The sequence below is a fragment of the Haliotis rubra genome, unplaced genomic scaffold (assembly GCF_003918875.1).
Source record: "Haliotis rubra isolate DU_JTF1 unplaced genomic scaffold, ASM391887v1 Scf651, whole genome shotgun sequence".
Taxonomy (NCBI): Eukaryota; Metazoa; Mollusca; class Gastropoda; order Lepetellida; family Haliotidae; genus Haliotis; species Haliotis rubra.
In genome coordinates this window covers 466,724-493,929 of record NW_025767359.1, presented here as the reverse complement: position 1 = coordinate 493,929, position 27,206 = coordinate 466,724, and the positions used below count along the sequence as shown (strand labels likewise).

At 38.5% G+C, this 27,206-nt stretch overlaps 2 protein-coding genes across 2 annotated transcripts in view; both read left to right on the top strand.

Moving 5' to 3' along the window:
• Nucleotides 1-27,206, top strand: part of LOC124257212 — a 113,444-nt gene that overhangs the window by 49,085 nt on the left and 37,153 nt on the right. Inside the window, exons 4-6 of the mRNA XM_046691229.1 lie at nt 528-605; nt 2,363-2,422; nt 2,597-3,014. Of these exons, the coding sequence (XP_046547185.1) occupies nt 2,722-3,014 (293 nt within the window). The 5' untranslated portion in view covers nt 528-605; nt 2,363-2,422; nt 2,597-2,721. The remainder of the gene's footprint in view (nt 1-527; nt 606-2,362; nt 2,423-2,596; nt 3,015-27,206) is intronic.
• On the top strand, nt 5,190-7,532 carry LOC124257201. The gene is made up of 2 exons (XM_046691221.1): nt 5,190-5,933; nt 6,044-7,532. Exons 1-2 carry the CDS (start codon nt 5,468-5,470, stop codon nt 6,571-6,573), a joined length of 996 nt encoding a protein of 331 aa, XP_046547177.1. The 5' UTR covers nt 5,190-5,467; the 3' UTR covers nt 6,574-7,532.

Genomic DNA, 27,206 nt, shown 5'->3' with positions numbered 1-27,206 from the left:
ATATCTCTGATGGAACATACTAGAACATGCTGGTTTACGCTGGGTTATTTCGGTTGGTCAAAAGTCTAAAGAAAGCCATGTTAGTCTTAATCTACTGATCAAAATAAGAAACTTCACATTTGGAGAAATCAAATATTGAAATATAATTTATAACACACATCACTGCTCTCTATTACATCAGATCAGAGTCTTACAAATATGGATAACACACATCTCTGCTCTCTATTAGATCAGATCAGAGTCTTACAAATATGGACAGGACATAAGTATTTATATACGGCTTCTGACATGTATCTGTTATTTGTCATGCGTTTATACCGCAAGAATACTGATATCATTTAATAAGCATTGCTTGAAAATTGAGTTATGACTGTTAAAAACGAATGAGCTGATTTTGCCTCATTTTTCCTGTTACATCACGTCGTGTCGGAGAGGTGAAACCAGCAGGCACGGCCGTGATGCAGAAACACCAAGACTAAGGGACGCAACTCTGGTTTATTACAATTATGATACCTTTCTTGATACAGATGAATACAGGAATGCAGTCCAAGTCACTTTAAGAGGGGACACCCTGAGCGCAATCACAATTCCAGAGACGATCCCAGGTAAAGACAACTGACAAAATCCTTTTCTAAAATCTCCATTGTTCAATTTCGAAACTATCATGTGCCTACTTCAATGAAACCCATGTATGTAAGGGGTGAATATAACCCATTAACAAGAGCTATACATGGCGACAACCCAGGTCGTGGAAACATGCCCATCTGGACTACTTTTTAATTTCCGATAATAGGTTACCCACTATTATGAACACGGAAATAGATGAAACAAAACAGTAGTATGAAAATGAAGATAACAATCAACGTTTTGGGAAATAAGATTAATCTCCAGAGCATTCAAGGACTTAAGGGATCTTAACGGAGATACAAATAGTCACTTAAAAATAGAAGAAGAGATAAATCTCAAATACAAACGTAAATTTTACACGAAAATCACAATGGATAGTGTAAAGGGTAACGCAAAAGTCTGGAATCAATAAACCGTAAACACATGAACAGGTAGATGGCAGAACAAGTGAATCACACGATGATATACTAAAAGACCTGTGCCATCTTCTAGAATGTTATTTCAGTGCTGAGTTCGAAGAAATGATTGGCTTGAATTATAAGAATTGAACAGTAATCTACTCCTTCATCTGGAAGAAGTCGGGTGGTCTAAACGTGAATCTGAGGGCTTTCCTTTTGGTGCTCAAGACCAGTCACTTCCTACTCGCAATCTCCAAATTGTTCTGCTTCTACAACGGCCTTCGCCATGTCTGTGGCTTTGACACCGAGGTCCATCCATGGTACGACCCTGAACATGTCCAGGGTGTCATGGAAAATTATGCTTTCAAACTTCTTTGGTATAGGCCCATATACAGACAAAGAAAATATCCAGCCAATAAACCTGATCTCGTCCTTTTTGATAAAGCCAATGAATTTATTTATATCATTGAATTTTACGTCCCTTTAGACAGTAACGTGATTGACAAGATTCAGGAAAAGCATGCTAAACATGCACGAAATATCTCGCTTGCATCCCAAGTACACTGTCGTCAGACTCCCCATTGTTCTTGGTGCCCTTCGTTTGGTACCTCCTGATCTCTTGGTCACATTAGGAAAGTGCCCGGGTTCTTCACCAGGAGCACAGCCCTTCTGACACTCTGAGTAATTCAGAAGGCTGCAGTGATGGGGAGCCAACATATTCTCCGGAAAGTTCTTGATGGGTTCGGCTAGGCAGCGCTTCCTAGAAGTCCAATTCGCTCTCTGGGAAGCTGTACGGGTTCAAGTACCAGATGTTACATCTGTTGTTGGCCGCAAACTTCTCAATAAATGGGAGTTGTAGACACTTCAAATTTAATTAAACAAAACATGTTGTGTATTTGATCAGGGAATGCAACAAACTCATCTACATCTGGCAACATACGGAATCTTGGACATTGCATAATCTCCCTTAAACCGTATCATTATCATAAAACAAATAATTTTCGCCAATATCATAATAATAACAACAATTCTCCAACACTCCAGTTTGTGTAGAAGGAACTTACTGATTTATATAAGCATACTTCCACCTATAACGGTAACAGAGATTCTTCACTTTTGGAATTGGTCATAGGTATTGTGTAATTTATATTATCATATTCGTCTTAAACATTCCAATCAGTAGTTTGTCAATAGTCGACAGAACAGATAAATGGTCTTGTATGTCTGTAAACCCAATGGTCTTATCAAATCATGGTTACAATGGTTATGATATATGGTAATGACTTATAATGTTACTGATGTGTGTAGTAACTATGACCGATGTCTTTATATATCAGTACACAATGGCAAGGTGTGGATACTTGGAAACTACGATGACCAGGATGTCGAGACGACAGGTAAATTGTTTAATATCACTTTTTCACATATATTAATATTTCATTTTAACTAGCATATGCAACATTTTAATATTGAAAGTGAAGATGTTTATTTTCCATGTTAATTTCGTTCTTTTTGTGTGTAGTTCTCGCCAAAGTCATTAATATATTTCTATATTTGTTTTTCATAAAAAGCTACATGTGAAGGAGGAAAGATCGTGCATCTTAAATTGAGCTGTGGGAGACAGCAAAGTACAGATGCCGCCTGTCGAACAAAGTGGACGCTCTCTAACATTGCGGAAAGTGCTTTGTCTAAGTTGATGAAATGTCATTTTAAAGGACTGAGAGACATAACGTGCGCCTTCAAAAACACATTTGGCGTGCTTTGGACGCTTGCCATATCAGGAAACTTAGTTTTAGAGTTTGGACATGGTACCAAACAAGATGCTGAGGAAATGGTCTCCAATAAGGATGCAGTGACCGATCTGCTTACGCAGTGTCTGGGAAAATGCAATATCCATGATGCATCCACGGTGGATAATGTTGAGGTCATGGACGAATGTGATGATGTCACTGAATTGCCAAGTACTTCCACAGGCAAAGGATGGAAAAGGCAAGATCTTAGTTTTGTCTCTTTGTTTATCTGTTTTCCTCCACATTGTTCGGGCATTAGGCAACAGTCTGGAACTGAGGAAGTGTGGCAAACCAATGACTGAAAGCATGAACATTGTACAAAGCCCTCATGACAAGATGACACACATTAGGCAGTGAGACTGAGTAACCCTATTCAATGTTGCGTCCTCTTACCAAAAGCAATAAAGTACAGTGGACATATTCAAATGCGAATCTCCACCGTTCATTGATATTAATACAGATCACAGTCTCTAGAGTAATAATGATAAAAGGCAATACTATGTGATGTAGAAGAATATGATTTATAGCAACCTTCGGCTTTTCCTTGTTGTCTGGATGTTTTAGGGTTTTGTCTTACAGGCCCACGGGATATCATTATGCCCCTTCACAAAGTGACTCGGGAATTTACTCAGCGTCATCTGGAGGAGCACATGCTCAAGCAGATCATCAAGTGGATCCTGATTCAGTGTTTGGGAAACCGTAAGTATATAATCATTAATTATGCATTAGGGTTTGAAGCGTCAACTTTATCAGAAAATCTTTGTGCTAAAAAGCTTCTAGTGAAGTACAAAGGGCAAGACATATTGAGTAAAGTCATAACTTGTCGTAAGATTGTAAGGTGACCCAACAACAGTTACTAATGTGTATTGCGGCTCCATGTTGTCATTGCCAATGTATCCAATTACACAATATTCGCCTAAGGGCCGTTAACCCCAAGACTGTTGAGTGGGACGACCCTGCCCATTCCTCCAACACTTAACGCAACAACAGGTTTTGTACTAACATACGTTTACTTACATCACTCGATGTCTACTACACAAGACAGAACAGGCATGTCACAGAGTTGGAAAACGGTGTGAGGACGATTTGCCCTCACCACTCTGCTAGTGTTAAAAGCATCAGTTTAAATTGTCGGATCCTGATTGCTCTTTATCACATGCCTTAATATACTAGTATCAATTTGATTCTTGCACAGTTCAATTAGACTCAAATCACATGTTTGTCATGATCGGAAACGGCAATCCATGTGACCATGCCAACATCTCTATATTGATTTCTTTGTCATCTCTCTATTGGTTCTGTTTCTGGTGTCCTTGTTTTTCACCTAAACTGACATCGCACCCAAAAGAAACGTTGCCAGTGCCTTGAATCGGTTGCCAAGCGAGGACGATTCTATCTCCGTTGCCGGGTAAACGAGATGCCAACAGCACTCAGTCGTCTCATCACTGTGTTTCTGCTGATGCACTGACTCAACACTGTTGGTGCTGATGACGTCACTGCGGGCTTCAGGCTAGCTATTCTTGAAACGTTCGCAGACCTACGAACTTCTTAAGCCCATTCTTAACACATTGGCTTCGATCAAAATTAAGAATTCTTATGGTTACGAACGTTTCGAGAATAAGGGCCCAGGTTGCGCACATGGATAATGCGATAGTCATCTTTGCGGGGTCGCCATTTCTGGGACAGTTTGGCTGACGTGTTTCATAAGTCTGGTGATGGTCTGCCTGGTACAACCGAACGTACCACCATTATGGCTATTTGAAGCCCCATTCTGAGACATTCCGATGACTCGTATTCCCTCTGTTAACGATAATCTTGGCATTTTAATTTTAAAGGTCAAGTTGGTTTTGAGGTTTTGGGGATGCTCTTTTACCTCGTAACAGCAATTTGGCGTTTAACAGGCTAACACTAAAAGTCTCAACAAACATATCATGCACGTGTGATTGAACAGTTTCATGATTGTAAGCCCAAAAATTGTAACTGATCTGATGTGTGTGTATTTCAGGTTAACAGATGAAAAGGTTCGTGGTGAGTGTGGGAAGGATATTACACATTCTTTACGAGAAAACATCATCGCAGACAAGCACCCAGTCGAGGATAATGATGCTATGTTTGTCGTAAGACCCGGTTAATGGGATGGGATGGACGCAGTCGTTAATTCCCGGATCCAAATTATTTCTATTACGATATAAATCCCTTGGAATATCGCTGATTGAAGTGGCATTCAACATACACATATGTATTCAAACAATGCGACGTGATTGTTTGACTTTTTTTTTAACCATCTTACCAAATTATGAAATAATTTTGATAAGATGTCAGGGAGGAATGACTGTCATCATGAATTTACAATCCATATTGTGTTAGTACATCATCATAGAACACCTATTACCAAACAAAATGGGAGATCCTCAAAGAATGAGTGAGTTAATATCTAGCGTCAAATCCGCAATATTTCAGCCATATCTTCAAAGAATCGAAAAATGACCCATCAAAGTTTTGGGTTGTCGTGTAGCATATTTAAATAACCTGTAAGTTCTTCGTAAACCATGATAAAGTTGAGACTTTACTGCTTCGTTATTTTGTTAACATGGTCAAGTTACAGGAAAACATGCCCTGTTTTACTCCACAGGGTGCGATGCTTGCCGGGACATGAATGAACACAAGTATTCATTTCAAAAGCATGTTGTAATCCACATGGATGTGGTAAGGATGTTTGAAAGGAAAACGATGCCTCGTCATCCAAAAGTTCAAAGAGAGTACGGACGAGAAAAACGAATTGAAATGTCAATGAAGGCCTCTGCTTTGCGAAACTCTGGAGGAGGAGTTATATTCTGCCACCTCAGTGGGAAAAACAAAATCAACAAATGCCTCGGACAATTCGATGACATGTTCTCAAATTCTCAAATCTTTTGCCTTGGTGAAGGGGAAATCTATTCTCATGAAATACAACGAGAGTGGTTTGAGAATACTGACTTTCTTGTCATTACAGTATCTCAGTGTATCTCAACGAGGGTATCTACAGCAAATGTAAACAGTTACACTTCCAACCACGGATCTCTCGTTGTTGCTTCTCTTGCCGAGATAAAAACATTACTGTTCGGTAAACGCGATGTAGGTCACAGACGTCCAGTTGTCAGAGGATTGGAGAATCTTCAGAAAGGAGTAGATATTAGGCTGACACATTTAATACCCCAAGAACACCTCACGATCAATGCCAATATGTAGGTCACAGACGTCCAGTTGTCAGAGGATTGGAGAATCTTCAGAAAGGAGTAGATATTAGGCTGACACATTTAATACCCCAAGAACACCTCACGATCAATGCCAATATTTCTGAATCTTTGTACAGTTATGGCTTACATATGTTTATTTCGGCATTTTCCAAAAACCGATTTGGTGGGTCTTTTTACATTGGAGTTCGTGACGATGAAATCGGTCCAATCATGGAGGGTGTTGACATTACGTCTAAGGATCACACAGCCTTTACAGAAGCGCTGAGACACTTTGTTCGACAAAATCTGATGATCATACCAAACATTCACACTCACAAATCATATGACCTGACAGACCTTGTGGAAGTTACTTTTCATCCAGTCAAAGAAGACAAAAGCGTGATTGAATTCTCAGTCAGGCCAGTAAATGGAAGTGTGTTCAGAGATAGAGGTGGACCCTCTGCCTACAAACTAGATGAAAAGGGTGGTCTGCGTAGGATGACATGTCAGGAATGGATGCAGAAGATTCAGCCTGCAGAGTAGAGACCAAATGATGAAGATGCATGATGGGGAATGTCATAAATGAAAACAGCATGGTCTATAGTATAATGTTCATGGAGAAGTGTTTGAGAAACTTTTGTGTGGACGAATCTGAACTGTTAACGGGACTTGGGGTCTTGTGAAGACAGGAAACACCCTAGTGAGTTTCTATACTGACTTTGTCGTCCATAAACATTCTTGTTTAAACTCTGGATGCCAACAACGCATGGTCCTACCAACGTTCAAAGTCCATTCACTGTGGTTTGAACGTACCGTTACAAAATTTGTGTGTCATTTGGAACAAAATCATTTTCAGTAAATGATTATTTACAAACAGCTCAAAACCATCATCTTTAGCCTCGCTGATTATATCATTTTTAATTAAGTATTTTTCTATTAGCTCATAAGCAAGAAAATATGTGTTCTGAAACATTTTAATGGGGAACATTTACACAGAGAGCACCTTGAGACTAAAGAGTTCATCTTAAATGCAAGTGTAAGAACTTCATGGAAAGGTCATGGCACCTGTGAACATTTAGTGATAAGTTGCATTTTGTATATTTGTACACTGTATTGTATATTTTTATAATCGCGATACAGATCAGTACAATTGTGGTTTCATGCAACCAAACGTTGCAAGGGCCTATGGCCTTTTCCCTGAATACACAGCTGTCTGTCTGTATAAATGTGGTTTGAACTATATAGGGACATATCATTTATATTGATTTGTGTATCCTTACTTGTTGGCTCAAATGAGCTTCACGATCACTAAAGTATTTTGTCAGAAATTATTACTCAGAACTGTATACCAGTAGTTAACTCGCTGGCTGGCTGTTTGAATATGGGCGGTGGGGTAGCTTTGTTGTTAACGCATTCGCTCGGCATGCCAGAGTACTTGGTTCGATTCCCAGCATAGGATGATGTGTGAGGCCCATTTCTCATATCCTCCGCCGTGATATTGTTGGTAAAACTACATCCCCCACATTATCGCTCTGCTGCTGTAGAGTTTATTCATTTACGCAAGCTGTATAACACTACTCTGGTAGCATTCCGCTTTAAATGTAAATGTGAGATGATTGATGATGATGATGATGATGATGACGATGATGATGATGATGATGTTCCGCTTTACATTTAAATGTGAGATGATGGATGATGGTGACGATGATATCATGCCGGTTTCAAATGTAAATGTGAGATGATTGGGGTGTTGAATATAATAGGATTGTGTTCGTGTCCAGTCGACTCTGTAGTGTCTGTTTTGTTGGGTCGTTTTGTTTCTTTGTTATAAAAGTGATACTTTAATGTTCTATAATCCCTAGTATGGTGATCTACCTTCAGTTGTTGGCGATGTCTAGCCCATTTTTACATTGTATTGTCAAAAAATAGTTTTCTACTTTTAAAGTTATATGCTAGCTAGTTTTAACTCATTTTGTGATAATCTCGTGGTTTTACTGTCCTTCGTTGACAGGGTTTTATATATAATCTGTATGTATTAGAAAGTTAGAACTAGTTTTAGTCACGATATGGCTGAAATATTGCCGATGTGACTTTAAATTTTAACTCGCTCACTCACTAATGTTCTATAACTTGTTTGTAGTTCCGTTATTGCCCTGTCTATATTTTAAGATGTATGGTACGTTATTAGGTTTTGAGTGTTTTTTCCAGAAGACTTTTCAATGTAGAAATTGATTTTGTTGGTTACTTTGCCACTTTTGGGAGGTGTTTTTGTTTTGATAGGCTTTTGATTTCGTTTTGAGATAAGGGTATGTTTATGTTAACTTCTTGGAGTTTCTGCTTTTGGCGTGTTTAGGCGTGTTTACTTAATTAAAGACATATTTAGTGCCCACTTGTCCCAGCCTAACCAAGCCGAGGTAACCCCTTCCACAGAACTAGTTAACTCCAAGGTGATCAGTGGCCACAACCGACTTAACTGTTTGCCCATGCATCTGGGTCCCGATTGATTTTCGTAACATTACGACCTGTCATAACTCTAAAGTTTATCATATTCTTACGAATGTCGTAGCGCTACCAAGGTTTTGTGGATCGTGACCCTGATCTATTGTCTTGTCGCCTGTCTTTAGTTACATTTAGCTGCTAATAATAAAAGGAAAAAGCCTTGTTGTCTTGCATGATTTTTGTTCATATTTAATGATTCTCTGATCACCAGGACCTGTGAAGGTACGGGTTAGAAATGATTTTCAGTAACCTATGTTTGTCGTAAGAGGCGACAAACGGGATCGGGTGGTCAGGCTCGCTGATTGGGTTGACTCTTGTCATCGTATCCCAATTGCGTAGATCGATGTTCATGCTGTTGATCACTCGATTATTTACAGACCGCTGCCATATAGCTGGAATATTGCTGAGTGCGGCGTAATGCTAAACTCACTCACTCAGATCTTCGGGGGTAGTCCAGTGATTAAAGCGTTCGCCCGTCACGCCGAAGCCCCCTACATAGATATAGTGTGTGAATCCCATTTCTAGTTTCCCCCACTGTCAGATTGCTGGAATATTGCGAAAAGTGTCGTGAAACTAAACTCACCACTCTAAAGACTTTAGTCCAGCTTGTTGACATCAGAGAGCTGGAAAATGACGAAGGAGGGACGTTTTGGACTATAGAGAATACCAGATTGCTTCACGTCGACCATACTAGCTTTCAGAGAGAAGTGTTGGACAAGGAGAAAACGTCAGTAGCTCTAGTAAGTTCATATTGCTTGTGACCCGGGTTAGAATTCGTCTTCAGCAACCAATACTTGTCGTAAGAGGCGATTAGTTGTTGCGTTGTGTTGTAGTTCCGAGCTGAGAAGTCGGTTAATATGCTTATCAGCTGCCTTTTTGATGATATCATTGACAAAACGTTCACTTTAGCGATACATACATGTGTGCAATTGAATGAGTGAGTAAATATTTAACGTCACATCGGCAATATTGCAGCCATATCGTGACGAGAACATATTTGACATTGAAATGGAATATATGTAAATTATAAAAACCTGTCAACGAAGGACAGTAGAATATCACAATTAAAATTAAAACTAGCGTGGAAAGTTAAAATTAATAGCACTATTTGGACAATACAATATAAAAACAGGCTATAGATCGCCAACAACTGAAGGTAGATCACCTTACTAGGGACCATTGGGACTCACAGTACCTTTGCTACTTGCATGGATCCTAGTTGGATTTACACCATCCCTTCAGCTGCTGGCGATTGTAAGAAATGTTAGCCACAATTAAAATAACAAGAATACTACGTTTAAAAATCCTGGTAAGTTTAAAGTGACTTTGAAAATTTGGGGACTTACGTACCCTCTCAGGAGGACAATAAATTTACAATACTTCACTCCCCCCCTTGAGGGTACAGCCTCTAACAATCTGAGTTATTAATTTAAACTTCCAATCATAAAATATTTATCCATTTTCAAATCACTTAACAAATCTAATTCTTTTAAAAATGCAATAATCAAATGAGAACTTATATTATTAAAAAGATCCTCCATAGTTCGTGATTTGAAATAGATATCCCTTGTGATGGAATATTCAACACAGTCAAGCAGGACATGCTTGACCATGATTCTTTCACCACGAGGGATACAAAACGGAGGATCCTCACCTTTCAATAGGTACTCATGAGTATATCTTGTGTGGCCAACACGACATCGTCGTATGATGACATCTTCAAATCTGGACTGACAACCCAAGAAGGTGTAACCAATATAGGGTTTTATTTCATGCAATTTATTGATACCTACCTGGGTGTCCCACTTCTTCTGCATCAGATCACGGATGTAGGTTCTAATGCTAGCATTGTAATCAGTGTATGGGATAAGAAGTGGTGTCACAGATTTGTTGATGAGTGCTGCCTTAGCAGCAAGATCATCCATTGTGTTCCCAGAAATGCCAACATGGCTGGGTAACCAACAAAAGATGATGTCGCATTAGCCAGTAGCAAGTTCATTATACCATTCAATTATTTCTATTAAAAGTGGATGTTTACAAGAAATATTTTTAATAGCCTGAAGGCAAGAAAAGAATCGGAAAAGATTATGTATTGCTTATATTTAGTGCGTCTTTGAATATATTTAAGAGCCGTTCATATGGCGTTGGATTCTGCTGTAAAGATAGAGCTGTTATCTGGTATTCTAGAGGATATTGTTCTGGATCCCAATAACAGTGGCTCATGCCACCGCGCCACCATCCTTGGACCCATCTGTAAATAAGGATGTGTATGTATTATAATTGATTATATTCTGTCTATATTGTAATTCATGAGTTTCTGATTTTTAAATGTTGTCAGTGTTAGGTCGACTTGTGGCCTAACCAACTGCCAAGGAGAAGAAGAAAGAAGACGGGAAGGAGCTATATTTTCCAGCTCAATGCCGGCAGCAGAAATGAATGGTTTAATTCTTAGCCCAAGAGGCGGAACAATACAAGATTTCTTGTTGTATAAATCCTCACAGCTGGGACTGAAGACACAGTTATATGCAGTGTTTGATTCGTTAGAGTATAGCTTTGTAATATATTGTAAGGATAATTAAATATGACGTTGTGTAAGAGATGGCTCATCTGCCTCGACGACGTAGAGACTGCCATCAGGAGAAGTTCTAAAAGTCTTAGACCTTGGTGATGGACTGAATATAATAGTTTTAGGTTGCTTTTGCAGGCTCCACCATATACTTTCAGGCATTTAGTCTTTTTCTTTTTTATAAGCGGTAGACAATGGTCAAGTGTTGATCAAACACAATACCAAGAAACTTGGCCTCTTTTGCAACTTTGATAGGAGCTCCATCCAGTACTAAATCTGGGTCCTTATGTGTCACCTTAAGTCCGGTGATCTTGAGGGCCAGGGGAGCACATTGATGTTGTGGTTCTGGAGGAAGTCTCTAGTGTGACGTGCTGTATGGGGCCTGTCCTGTTGAAACAACTCCCTCTGGCGATCAATGATCGGAAGGATGTGGGCGTAGGATTTCGTCACTGTACCGTTGAGCTGTCAGGTTGCCCTGGATCATCACCAAATCACTTCTCCTACGGCAGGTGATCGCTCCTCACATCATAACACTGTCCCGGCCGAATCTGTCCACCTGGGGAACGCAAGCATCGGCGAAACGTTCACGTCGACGTCTGTACACCCGCATTATTCCATCCCGTCGTTACAATAGAAAGTGTGATTCATCACTGAACCAGATTCTACACCAATTCGGTAGGTTCCAGGCCTGAACGTTTGTGCACCATTGAACTCGATGTCGACGATGTTGTTGTCGAAGCACAGGGCCAATATAAGGTCTTCTGGCACGTAAACCAGCCTCTCTCAACCTGTTCCTGACGGTCTGTGCAGAAAGCCTCCTCAATCCGGGTATTTGTCGAGCGGTACTGGTCGCCGTAGCTGTTCGATGACACAGGTGATGTACCCGGATGTAGCGATCCTGCGCCGCAGTGGTCGCTCGAGGTCGCCCACTATGAGGGGCATCTGTTACCGCATTCTGCCGGCGATATCTCTCCCAGAGCCGTGAAATGGTGCTTTGGTGAACATTCATGCGTCGGGCAACTGCACGTTGAAACTGGCCAGCTTCAAGCAAACCAATGGCGATATGACGGTTGGCTTCACTTAGATGTTGCATTTTGCGTTCTTCAACAATATTCCAAATACAGTGAATAATCGACCGACAGCGATCAACATTTTATACCCATCATTGAGACTATCTGATCCCCAACTTTCACGTGCATTGCATGTGAATTGTGTATTCTGTGACACTACACGCCGAAATTGAAAATCATGCTGTTAAATACGGGTATTTTACGGATGGTGCGTTTTGTTGTGATGTTTCAAACATAAACACCATAGGACTCATAAACAGAGCAAAACCTTTTGTAAAATGAATCACGTTTTAAATCATTGCTACATGAAATTGCTATTTTCATGATGCGTTTGGGATCTTGTTTGGGAGAGTATATTATCAAAGATATTCAACAATGTTTCTAAAGACGATTCTGGTAAATGTTTAAGGGGCTGATAATGTATGTTATCAGGCCCTGAAGCAGTGTCATGGGCTTGCCCAAGGGCATTATGGAGCTCATGAGTGGAAAAAAAATCATAGTCCTCCCCGTTTTCTGATTTAAGTTTAAATTTTTTAGCTTCATGGTCTTTAAATTTCTTAAAGGCAGGTAAATAATTAGACGAAGAGGAATGTTTAGCAAACGTTTCATCAATTTTATTGGCAATATCAGATGTTTCAGTTAAAAAGGTGTCACCTTCCTTGAGATGGTGAACAGTACACTTTGATGCTTTACTGTACCATAATCCAAACCTTAGAAATTGGTGTTTGGGAGTTGATTTTAGAAAAATAGTTTTGCCATGACTCGTTTATGTTGCTTAAATGTGCGAGGAGCCTTGGTATTAGAAATTTTAAATTGATTCAAATTATGGACAGTTGGATGGCGACGAAAATATTTTTCCGTCTTTTTTCTACCCCTTCTAGCTTGCTTGCAATCAATGTTAAACCAGGGTTTACGAATGTGTTAGATTGTAGAGGATTTTGGAATACATTCATCAGCAATGATATTTAATTCATCAGAAACGGTTTGAATAGGATCAATAACATTTAGGAATAAGTTGGGTTGAAATCTTTCAGTGCATAATCCATGAAATAGAGACCAATCGGCTTTTGTAAAGTTCCACCTTGATGATGGTGGAGTGTCACTTGGATGTACAGTTGAACAGACACCATCTTTCTTAAAGGTGAATCGCTTTGCTTCAACTAGTCTCTGCATTCGTAACTGACTAACAATTTGGGCTGTGCAATATTCCCGGTAAACCGGTATATACCGGTACAGTATCTCGCGATAGGATTATCGCTATATGGTTCAGATTCTGCAATATACTGGGTTATCCAGAGTTAGCCCCCTTGGATTATATGCCCTTGACTTCCATGGCAACAATATGTGCTCTAAAAGTGCCAAATATACTTTTATTTCTGTTGGTTTTATGTAACATTTTACAAGTGGAAGAATCTTTATAAGTGGCTCCAAAACAGTCAAAAGTGCCAAATATTCTACCAATATTTGTGGGTTTGAATGGTTTCATATGTGACAGTTTGGAGGAATTAAGTGGCCTCAAATGGGCCAATGTTCTATTTGGCCTTATTAGTAGAGCCTCTGGCTCTGAGGGACCATTTCACAATTCAAAATCTGTCTAAATACAATTTTATATTTTATTATTTTTGTTTGTTCCATAATGGGACATATATATGTTATCAATTAATCATAAAGGCTTATGTCTTATACATTTTGTAGGACTGTATAATGACATTCTAGTCAAGGATCTCAGCATTGGAGGTTACATGAGTTTTTAAGCTCAAGTAGTTCACCTAAATCATGATTTTGTTTCATTTTGCAGTAGTTCATGTTAACACATGTTTATATTGGAGTTGAATCTGAATGAATCACTGACATACGAGGGGCGATTAAAAAGTATGTAGAATCACCAAGAAAACGATACAAATGCAATTATATTTTTATGTTTTATTTTTCTACATATTCAATCAATTTTATTTTGCTATGTTCATGATCCCCATTTGTTTGACATTTTATCTTGGTACCTTCAAAAAACGCAAAAATCTACAATAAATGCATGAAAAACTTATGCAAGAAATATTTTGTGTGTTTGAGATTGATATAAGTCCCCTAGAATCACACTTAGTTCATAAAAGAAACAATTTGAAATTAAAATCACTTGTTAAAGTGACTCCCCACTTCATGTTGACTGAAAGAGCATATTTTGGAGACACTACCCATCCCCCTTTCAGATGATGTAATCATAAGGGCATAGCTTATTCTAATGTTTTCACTTATGCATAAATGATGCCAAGGGTTCAAACTAAATACTGAATGGTCACACAAGTGTCAGTTCACAATATATTGTTAACCGTGCCAGCTTGAATATCTGGACACAATGTTTTTGAAAGATGAAAATAGGGGTGTCCTTAAAAAATAGCCCCGACTAAATATAAATCAGGCAATCCAAATCTTTGACTGTTGATCATGACGGGAAGTCATCCAATACTATACTGAACATATTTCATATGACATTATCTGAGGGCATACCATTATCCAAGAGGTACCAAAAGACAAATCGTTTTTCATTTTCTGCAATTTTGTTAGAAATATTATACCCCAATGTGTTGTGATGACATATATCTGGTTAACCACATTGCCCACATTTGTTATACTATTACGTTTATTGTTCGCAAAACTTTGTTGCAATACTTCAATTAAATATTCCACATAAAAGCTCTATATCATTTTATTTATCTGTAAACCATTGGCATACATAAATACACAATGGGTACGGGGAGCCTGAAAGTATGGTGTAACAGCAACTAAGAAGGTGATGTCGCACACTGAGAGCTATTATGAATTTATTACATACGCACTTGTGCAGAAACCTCCAGTCATTATATCACAATATATATTGCAATATCTCTGATGTTATTGTAATATATCGCAATATGAAAATCAGAGCAATATCCAGCCCTACTTACAATGTCATCGGTGGAGAGATCAGCAAGACTTCTGTCTCTGTCACGAATAATACCTTTGCTGAAGTTCAGTGTTTTGTGTGGATAACATTGACAGGAACATTTGCTAAGGATTTTGCTTCCATGAGATTAGCAGCTTGATCCCTCTTCATACATTCTATTAGAAGTGAGCCAGATCTAGTTTTGGTCACATTTTAACGGTTCCAGCAATACCGTGGATAGCTTTTTCCAACAGAAAAGGAGAACAAGAAGTTATTTTTTTTCTAAACTAGATTCTGCAATAATGAAGCGGGGACAGGTTTCACGTTCAGAATAACACAATCTGGTAATCGTGTCTTCCTCATCATCAGAGTCACCTACATGATAATTTTTAGTCTTTTTTAATATTTTGGTTAGCCAGGGTAGTATATTTGTTTTTCACCCTCCTGGCTCCCCATCCACCATGTAGTGTCAACCAGGACGACGCCTAATGCCAGTGGGCCTCCAACTAACGGCACCAAAGATACCAAGAGGGTATACTGAAGCAGTAGTATTACAGAGAATGTACCATCAGATTGGCTCATGAGCCATCGCCTTTTGGGCATAAACTCTAGGCAGTTTAGAAATCAACAAGTTTTGAAATCAAGTGAAAAGCCGATTGATTGAACCGGGCCCATTCAACAACCCTTCTAGGTGAAGTCAGGGGCGAAGTGGTGTGTTGGGCAAAGGAACACTGTTCGTGGAACCTGTGCCCTCAACCACCAGACTCCCTTCCTCTACCGTCACAGGGGCGGAACCCACGGCAAACAGGTTGCCCAATTCAGTCTAAAGTCCGGCAATGGGGTGCTGTGGACCACTATGCCCCCGGGTCCACACGGAGGTTGAAGAGCGCTTAGCGTTATCCAGCACCCACCACGAGGAGGAGGCTCTTCACGGGTGCCTGTGCTTTCATGACAGAGCGATATATCATAACGTGTATACACAAGAGAAATGAAGAGGTACTGTTTAGATGTATCACGCAACACAGACATTGGATGATTGTCGGATACACTGCAGTTGTTGTGCCAGTGAACATTGTTGCAATACACAGTTTGAAAAAAGGATGAAAGTTTCCATAAATAACCTGCTTCAAATGTACTCGAGTATCCAGGGTATCATATCTGCTAGAGCCTTACAGATCCCCTATAACAATGTTCTACTGAGCATGTCAGAACAGAAACGGTCCAATAGCGGATCAATATAGTCGGGAGATATACACTAAACGCCAAAGATACGTTACCCTCCTACCTTTATGAATTACTTAAAAACTATCAAAGCTATCTTAGACGGTATTAGTTTACAAGAAAGCTTAACAACACAGCTTTATGCAAATCACGAAAAAAAGAATTCTCAAATGCATTCATATTTAGGTGAAATGCTTCTTTTCAGAAGAGTTAAATTGTCCTATTTTCGTCCATGCCGAAATAAACCAATAACAGTTGAAATAAAATTCTGGTTTGAGACAAAGATAAACCATTTAAAGTCAGCATTTTCAACTATTAAAACAAGAAACAAGAGTGTGTAAAATTGTAAAATCGTCATTCCTATGATTTCTGTCTTTAAAACATTTTCTGCTGATTTGCATTAGTGAAAACAAGTAAAACTAGTAAAACGTGTCTTTGATATTGTGAAAATATGTTTAGGAACATCTAAAATTATCTTGCTTGCAAAGTAACATTTTTCCATTTTCTGTTTACACATAGCAATATCAATCGCCAAAACAAACCAATATTCAAGCAGTATTTGCATCCATTTCACTTGTAGAATGATTCTATAGGGTATGAAGAAAGCCTAGAATGCATGATATGATACACAAGAACGAGAAATATGCCACGATTAACAGCTGAAGAGAGAGAAAGAGCCATTGGGATGGTGCAGATGGGGTCGACATACAATGCTGTTGGCAACGCTCTCGGATGCTACCGTATCACGGTTATAAGACTTATTCAGGGCTTCAGACAGACTGGGGTCACCGCAGACAGGCCAAGAAGGGGACGTCCACGCATCACAACGCCAGCTGAAGATAGGTACCTCCGTCATTAAGGGAGGAGGGTAACGTTTCTTTTTGGCGTTTAGTGTAGTCGTGTATGTAAGCATTATTATGCAGCATTCTCATGACTTTCCTAAACGTTAACAGAAATTCACTGCACCTGCCAGGAGACAAGCCAGCTTGATAAATTCGGAACATACCCCGATCATGTTCCCAATAGATAATACATAGAGATTATTACACGAGTAAATGTGTCATACGACTTATACGAAACGAGAGTGTGTTGCCCGAGCGAGAGCGTGTGTGTAGTTATTTATGTATTATCCATTTTATTCATGTACATTTGTGCAGTAAAATCACGGTAAGCAAGTGTGACGGCTCTCTCTTCATTTACGTCAAGTTCAGTTGTTTAATGACGTCACAGACGACGAAATACAGAAACAATCACACTCCGGCACAGCGATGACTTAACATAACATCACTGCCAAAGGCTAATTTGCATATCACGTGACCGGACTTTTCTCTTGTTTGTAATCAAACGCGCATATTCAAAATAAGAAGAGACTGGACTCACGAAAGCTTTTCGGCGCTCTCTTCATAATGTTTTACATTGTTACATATATATTCTTCCACAACTGCGACAGTAAGGTCTATGACAGTACATATTTAAATATCAAACTGGCTGTATCGTTTGCTCTCCATCAGCTTCGATGACAGCACGTGGAGCCGTACAACCTATGTAAACAAAGGATCGCTACGCAAATCGAAATAATGTTACATGTTTTTGGAAATTTTCTCAGTGAAACTAAACCATTCTATTAAGGATGTTTAGTTAGATGTGTAGACTCGTCAAAAATAAAAGAGTAAAAGAAATCTGTACATTATATTGAATGGACATTGCAAGATGTGAAGAATCGTCATATTTTTCTGGCCTGTGGCAGAGGTACTATGCTGGCTTGCCGCATGGAACTCTGGGTAGGAGAGTGAGGAACAATGTATGCTCGGCAAAAGTGATATGTGCACATGTGCACAGTATGATATATATGACACTAGCTATGTTTCACCACGTGGGTAATTAATGTTGGTTTGATAATAGCTTGAATATATATGAAGTATTTGGGCTTAGATACTTTAAAGGAATGACACGTCAAAGGAAAATTAGCAACAGAAAGAAGAGTATGTAACTCGAGATCAGAGAATTAATGTAAACTGTCGTTGATAATCTCAATCATGATAAATATAATTTGTTTACCCATGATTGTAAGCAACGTGTATATGAAACTGAGGGAATCAGAGAGTTCTGTCTAGCAGAGATCTTTTATGAAGAATGGAAAGGATTGTGCCTCGTGCGTTTATTGAAACTTTTAATTAATTTATGGACATTTGCTGTCATTGTTACAACTGTCAGTTGTGATTGCCCCTGTATTTAAGAAGGCTGCAGATTGTGATCCCAAAGATGGGTGATCTTTTCGTTCTGAAGGATGATAACTCACCTTTTAAAATGACATAAGCGATTGCCCATCTCGCTTCCGATCTGGTTACCTACTCAATGTGCGCAGCGATAATTTTATTCGTTACCAACTCGTGTTATTTTGGGACAAGCCGAATACAGACTCGTGACCTTCTGGAAGGATTTCATATTGGCGCACGAACATCAGAACTACTTCCATCAAGAACGATAACTCTACTCCTCTTTGATTCCAATGGTCCTTACTATTACTCTTTTTATATTAAATGAAATATTCATACATTCCTTTTAAAGAATTAAACCGTATGATACAACTTAAAGAAGGAAAATATTATATCTGTTCAACACATATTCTAGCTTAATTATTACCAATTGTTCACCTTATATTTCCAAGTGTATATTTCTGAATATAGTTTAAGAATCACAAATTGTATATATTTACTAAAGTACTCGGGATTATTTTTATCAGAGTTCCGTAATCATTACGCACGTTCTGACTGGTTTGTCGTATTTTCGTTTATATCATCATATTAGAAGTACAAAGAGTATAGCTATCAAACTTCGGTTGCCTCATGTGTCATGAACGGTGAGAGAGATTCAAATACACGCACGTGCGTTTGTTTAAATGACGGCTTTCATGGGCCCAGCTGAGTCTATTTCTGACGAATATGTGGGCTGTTTTGGTGATTTTATGTGCGCTTTCCGATCTTTGTAGGAATTAAAAAACAATAGATTCATATATAACTAATCAACTTTAATCTGTAACATTGGGCTTACATGTCTCATAACTAGGGATATTTTAAGGAGCACAGCTGGAAATTATTACGTGAGAATGTTTGTTTAGCAAATATTATGTCCATCCTTTAGTTGTATGAAAGAACCCTATATCTTTAAAAGAAATAAACCACACACAAAATTGCAATACAATATAAGAGTGCTTCTGTAATATAAAGTCCATGGGGATCAAAGAGGAATAGAGTTCTTGTTTGACGTAGTTCTGATATTCACACGCCAATATGAAATCCCCTCCAGAGGGGACAAGTCGTCATTTGGCTCGTCCCAGAATAACACGAGTTGGTCACGAATGGGGAACGAGTCTGCTAAGAGGTTACGGAAAGGGGCGAGTGGGGACGAATGCGATAACTTGCCACACGTAAAAGATACAGAGCCCATTTGTTTGGCCCCGTTGCACCGTAAATGACACACGTTCGTTTTTGGTTGTTAGTTTAGAACAGTATCCGTTGTTTAATCTTCCAGTTAAATACGAATTGACACACTGGGAGATGACGGGAAAAACGCCGTGAAGAATCAGTATAATGTTACGGTTTTTGCAACGTCATCACATGCGGTTGAAGTTTCGGGGAATAAAGCATCGAGGAAATAATGAAACTTGCAGTTATCCTATTTCCAAGTCCTTAACTATCGCCGCATAGTTCTCAGACTATCACTGACCGCTTTGAAATAAAATCGAATATACACGGATTATTACGGATTACTAATTATATAGTATGACCAGAAATTATTGAGAATTTAATTGGATTTCTAGTATAAACAGCCTTGACCAGCTGTCAAGTGCTTGGTTTCATTCAAGAGAGACAACTCCGTTAATCCTTTTTCATTAGTTTGTGAAGTTTATCCCCCTTTGTTTACTTGCTAACAGACGACATTTCAGTGATCCTCAGTATAGATGATTTAGAGAAGAGGAAGTTGATTTTAGAGTATTATAACAAGGACATCAGATCAGCTAAAGTGATTTCAAGTAGAACAGGCATCCCTTTGTCCACTGTTTATCGTGTTTTGAAAAATATTGCAAATGGATATGGCATTGAGCACCAGGGAGGCGCAGGTAGGCCGAGAAAATTGACTGTTGGTGACAGGAGGCGGCTTGGTATTCTTGTTTCTAAGAACAAACGAAGGAGTTTAGAAAAGTTTATGATTGATATGGATATGATTGATAGAGGAACTGTGGCTGTCTGTAAGGAGACAATTAGAGCTGAGCTGCATGCAATGGGTTGGCAGAAAAGTCGAGGAATTCCATCACCGATCATGAAACCTGAACAAAAGGAGCGAAGGTTGAGCTGGTGCTTACAGCATAGAAATTTTAACTGGGAATTTCTAAGATGAAAGTTCTGTGTGGCTGTTTCCTAATACACTAAAATTCTGGACCAAACAAACTGAAAAACGTTTGTATCAGCGCCCAAAGTACAGTCCGAAATTTAACGTGTGGGGTGGCATATCTGTGTTAGGGGCAACACCCCTCTGTGTATTTGAAGGGAATATGAACAGTGAGCGGTACACAGATATTCTCAAGGGACATTTACATCCATCTGCTCACGTGTTCTATGGTAATGTTTGGATTTTCCAGCAGGACAACGACCCAAAACATCGTTCAAAGCATTCACAGGCCTGGTTTCGGACCCAAAATATGACACTATTAGATTGGCCCTGACCTAAATCCAATAGAATATGTTTGGGGACTTATGAAGGAAAGTGTCAATAAGAATATTGCTGAAATGAAAGAAGAGGTGGTCGGATATTGGGACAGCATGGACCACGACTTTCTAACTTCTTTAATCAGTAGTATGCCCCGCCGCATTGAAGCCTGCATTGCTGCCCATGGTAACTTGACAAAATACTAACTGTTCACCTGTCTTTGAATCTGGAGTTATGTTCTGCTAATATTCACATTTAATACGTGAGTAATGAGTTAAAAATACAATCTTTAAATTCTCAATAATTTCTGGTTGTACTACATGTAAGTATATTATTACGGGTATATCAGTGATACTACTAAGTCCCTGAATAGATGTAAGTATCATTGGTTCATTTTTTATAACAAAACAATATCAGTATTTGTATGCACGAGCTTGATGGTAAAATATAAATATTCTTGTTTTATCATGCAGCTTTTGTTAGATATATCTGTAATATTGTAATTAATGGTTATTATTTAACATTATATTATTTTATTTGCTGGCTTACCGATAGCATATATTAGTTTACGAACATTCCTCCCAAAAATCCTTTAGGAAAAGGCCTGAAACATCTAGTACAACATGTATGAAGTATAGCATGGGCAAGAGCTATATATAAGTCTATTGGTACGGGTATATTAGTGTTACTACTATATCCACAAATAGGTTTAAGTATATCAGTGATACTACAGGGATACTGTGAAAATGGAATAACATAAAAAACACAATCGCCTGCTCAAATAATATCTACATAATGCAGGCATTGTCAATATTTACTCCCTTAGAATGCTCGTACACAATCTTATCTACTTTCCAAGTAGATCAAGCAACATAAATAATCCAAACATTATAATATGAATAATTCTCTAAGTAAACGCAGTGAAAAGCATTATCTGATCATAAATAATCCTCTGAGTAACCGCAGTGAAAAGGATTATCTGATCAAAAATAATCCTCTAAATAAACGCAGTGAAAAGCATTTTCTGATCATGAATAATCCTCTAAGTAAACGCAATGAAAAGCATTATCTGATCATACATAATTTTCTAAGTAAACGCAGTGAAAGGGATTATCTGATCATACATAATTCTCTAAGTAAACGAAGTGAAAAGCATTATCTGATCATGAATAATCCTCTATAAAAACGCCGTAAAAAGCATTACCTTTTCATGATAAATCCTCTAAGTAAACACAGTGAAAAATATTGTCTGATCATAAATAATCCTCTAAGTAAACACAGTGAAAAGCATTATCTGATCACAAATAATCCTCTAAATAAACGCAGTGAAAAGCATTACCTTTTCATGAATAATCCTCTAAGTAAACGCAGTAAAAAAACATTATCTGATCATAAATAATCCTCTAAGTAAACGCAGTGAAACATCATATCATAAAATAATTATCGACCTAGGATTTAAGTTTTCACGCAATTCACGAAGGCATTTGAAAAACGATTGTCCCACATTGACTGTTTAGATTTGGACAGTTCTACAGTACAGTCCTTGTGAAAATGGAATAACATAAAATACACAATCTTCTGCACGAATAGTATCTACATATTTACTCCCTTAGATTGCTCATACACAATCATATCTACTTTGCAAGTAGATCAGGCAACATAAATAATAATATGTTATAATATCCGTTCATCCGATGCTGACTAATCCTCAAAGCAAACACAGTGAAAAGCACATCATTAAATAATTATTTACCGCAGTCGTAAGTTTTCCAGCAATTCACAAGTGCAATTGTACAATGATTGCCTTACCTTGATTATCCAGACTTGGAACGTCCTCACAGTCACTGTCAAAGGGAATAACATAAAGTACACAACTTTCCTTAGAATGCTCGCACATAGCATTAATCTACCTTCCAAGAAGACCAGGCACCATAAATAATCCAGAAATTAATCTTCCCCTCTCTCTCCGGAACACCAGTGACTTCTCTAGCTTCCGATCAAAACTGAAAACTCACCTCTTCTGATGTCTTTCCAACTGTGCTGAACTCCTTGTATAGTATGGCGCTTTGAGCATACTTCAGTATGGGTATATGAGCGTAAGAAATGCCCTATTATTATTATTATTATTATTATGTTTTACAGATTAAAGATAATAAGCAGCAGAGAGGGTTCGGGTGATCAGTCAGGCTGGTAAGACTCATCATCAGCTCAGGGCCCTTGCCCCCTTTACACGCAGCCCAGACAGCGAATGGGACTTCCCCCAGGAAACGCTGCTTAGTCGAACCCACCAAGAACTTTCCGGAGAATATGATTATTATTATTATTTATTATAACATCCGTTCACACGTACACCAGGGATGATAGAAGAGAGTATCCCTGCGTATATGAAGAGAGTCCGTGCTCTCACACAGTTCACAGTCCCGTAGATTGGTAGTACATGTACATCACTACATGGTTATTCCGGTTCAGTTATTCACGTTTATCCACTGTTCCTTTGAAGTTTTTTTGTCTGTAGAGTGAGTATTATCCCTCTTTCCAAAATTCTTGTTTGTACACCGTCCTTCTGTCTCATCTCGTAGGCAATATTAGCGAGTTTTCCATTTTGCTTTTTTAAAACAACTGGTAAGTCCGTTCGCACGGTGATTTTCTTCTGTCGAAGAACTTTTGATGAGTTTATGGCAGCATCGTACACTCGTTGTTTATCTTGTCCCAACACAAAGAGAATCACGATGGGTTTCGGCATGTCAGCCCGGAAAGTAGTTGGGTCGCTACTCGGTCTTTTCAGTCAATGTATTTTGTCGAAAATTATATCACTGGCGTTGTCAACCTGTAGAGTCATGGGCAATAGTTCTTGATGTTGATCACTGGATGACATGGTCCAGACTCGACTATTTACAGACCGCCGGCAAAAAGCTGGAATATTGCTGAGTGCAGCGTTAAGCAACAGATAAGCAAACAATTTGCAGTTTGTCTTCTTTTGTACCACATGAAACGGCCAATTATTGAAGCTTGTTGTCATTTTTAAATCTTGAAAGGACATTTGGCAAGACTTAAAAGAATGAGTGAGGGGTGTGTATCTGTTGACCGCAACGGCTGTAGTCAAACGACATAATGAAATTAGAACAATTACAAGGAACCAATACAGCACTAGTTACAGAGAGGTACAAGACGTTTAATCATCTTCCGACATCACTTTGGCAAAATTGCATTGAACGGATGCATTCTGACTTTCTCACTTTTTTATGTCACCCCCCGACTAGAAATGCTTCACAGTACAATTCACCCTGAGGGCATGCATATTCACAGTACAATGCATCCTGAGGGCATGCATATTCACAGTACAATGCACCACACAAAATGTCTGTATGACCCAAATGGTCAGGAAATACTCGTTTCATCCGGCGACCATATGAACAACGTTTGAAATCTACGTATCATCTGGCCGTCAGATTTACACACGTTTAAAGGGGTGTTAAAATAAACGAACATTCAACTCTGCATTTACATGTATTTCACAGGTGTGTAAATCTGGCCATTGTGTTCATGTGTTTCCTAACATGTGTAACATATGTAAATGCTGTGATTGTAGGACATGCATTTCAATACATTTGAAATCTCGTATGACCAGCGTTAGGTTTGTCATATATTTAGTACACGCGTAAATGGTTGGTAACGGGTAAATATAGTGTTACAAGATTAACACTACTTTAACATGTATTTCAATGGTTCTGTAATGTAACTGTCACATCGGGTTCGTTAGCGCGTCGGACCACGCCATAATGCACGGAGATCATTAGAAACACATGGCGAAGTGATACCCATGACTGAGCACCACTATTAACGTGCCTGCCTTTCTTGACAAACACATGATGTCTGTTTAAAAGGTTGCAATATTGGGTCTATGGGCCGGAGCGATATGCATGTTAAGGAGTGTGTGTGTGTGCGAGGGCGCGGGTGTGGCATGGGGTAGGCCTAGGGTGGGGTTGTGGCGGTGGGTCGGTGTTGGGGTACTGATAAGTCTTTCTGACCAATAGGTAATATCGTTTATACTTTTTGTAATGGAAAATACATAACAGTTTAAATAACTGACCTTAGGTACACTTCTTATATATGCTATACAAGGAGACACTGCTAATTACAATAAAACACAGACAGATGTGTTCACACAGACATGAACCGGTAGGTCCCTAATTTTTGTGCTCACTTGTATGAGTTATCCGACTGATCATAACTGAACAAATTTCATTTTCTATACTTTCATAAAAGATGATTACAATGTATTAATGATTCCCGGTGTAAATTCTTGTTGTAAATGTGTGAACATGCACATGCTTGGTGTGACCTCTTTTTGATTCGGAATACAGGTATTATCCCATACGGACGTTTTCTCAAATTTCAGTTTGTTTCCATCTCTTGGGTAGACTATAGAAAATTGTAGTGATTGCAATTAGCTCATAACTAAGCAGTTTCGATAATTATTGAAAGCTTACTACCTGACATCATTTATGTTGCTCATGCGTTTTCTTTTTCGCTGTCTAATTTGTTATACATTATATAAATATGTTAATCATTTTGGTATCTCAATTTCATGGAATATAATGTGTACTTATTAATCTATCAAAGTACCGAAACCTATTATGTGTATGCTTTACTGTTATTAGGTGAACCTGTTGAAAGTACCTTCGTACAGAATTTCCAGGAAATAGAAACTGAAAATTACTAGATAAATGGAAAACTAAATTGGATAAAGATTGCAAATAATCATTATTTATATTCCTCTTTTAAATTATCAGTGTGCAGATCATGTCACTAAAATAAAAACTGAAGGATCTATGGTGACAAAACTTGAATGTATAATAAATGTACCAATGTATATTCTTTAACAGTATCAAGGAATGATGGGGTATGCTCGTGGTTAAAGCATTCGCCTGTCAGGTCAAAAACCGGTGTTAAAATTTAGGGGGGGATACTGACAGAAGTCTTACCACCATGTAATATGTCTGGACATCATTTACACATGTCTGCTGCATTGATACGGTGTTTTTTCTAAAAATAAATGATAAACAAATGAAAAATAAACAACTGCATTTCAGTTATGATTCACATATAATCATAACTGTAACAAAACATCCACACATGCATGTCGATGCAAAAACAATCATCACTGAAAGTTATGATATGAAGAATATCCTGTTTACTGTACATAGTAATGCTTTAATCGAAAAATACTGTAGTCAGTATGATTCATAGAGGGATTTCCACTTTTTAAATGGAACGTGTTTGTAGGTATTTTTGGCAAGAATTAGAAGAGCTGTTTTTATAATGGTAGCTACGCCCCTGTTCGCATGTGTTGTTGACGGATGGACGCCTCGTAACATCACTATTTGATTATGAGTCACAAACACATGCCCATGATATGGTCGGAATCGTTCCAAGGATTAGCAGATATTTATCATGAAAACATTTTTTTTATTTAGGTGGCTTGAAACTCGCTTTTACAAAGGCCTAAAGGTTGATCACAATACATTTCGTTTTACAGCTTCTTTTTTCTTAACATGCTCACGTCAAAACTGATTTAAATTCTAATCGCAGATTAAAGAATGACACAATGAATAGTATGCCAAATTATCGTTACCATGACAACCCTGTGATATTTCACCTTATGTTAGAGAGTAATGCAGATGATACTGTCGGCCGTAAGTTTTGATAAGTTGCTTCATGGCTATCAATAATCACTGGGTATCTATACAATTATATTTGTGAGCAAAGGCCATGTGATAGATTATATGTTCTCTGGTGTGATGGAGGAGAACTTGCGTCGCTAGTTTTCTCGATAATCTGAACACATGTATGTAGCATGACACCGACAGATACCTTTAGAAGAAAGTGTTTGCCCTACCTGTAACAACGATGTCCCGTCTATAAAAGGGATATAATGCGGGGATGAATCGCCTGTACTTTTATCTTTGCCCGTTTATGATGATACATACTGCGATCTTTCACAATAATCCCTCTGGCTATCAGATTGAGGGTACGTTTTAAACATTACCGGTATTTCTATTATTGTATTTATAAAGTTCTTCGAACGTTCTCCATATACGTCCTTCAGATACATCGCGCACTACCCTTTTCTTTTTTGATCTTCTCAAACGACTGTTACAAGTTCGAAGAATCCTGGTCAAAGTAGAAAAGT

Bases quoted from the DNA above. Each gene is read 5' to 3' on its own strand.
- LOC124257201 (XM_046691221.1), top strand. From the start codon at position 5,468: ATGAATGAACACAAGTATTCATTTCAAAAGCATGTTGTAATCCACATG. The intron at 5,934-6,043 runs GTCACAGACGTC...GCCAATATGTAG, and splicing joins GTTCGGTAAACGCGATGTAG to GTCACAGACGTCCAGTTGTC.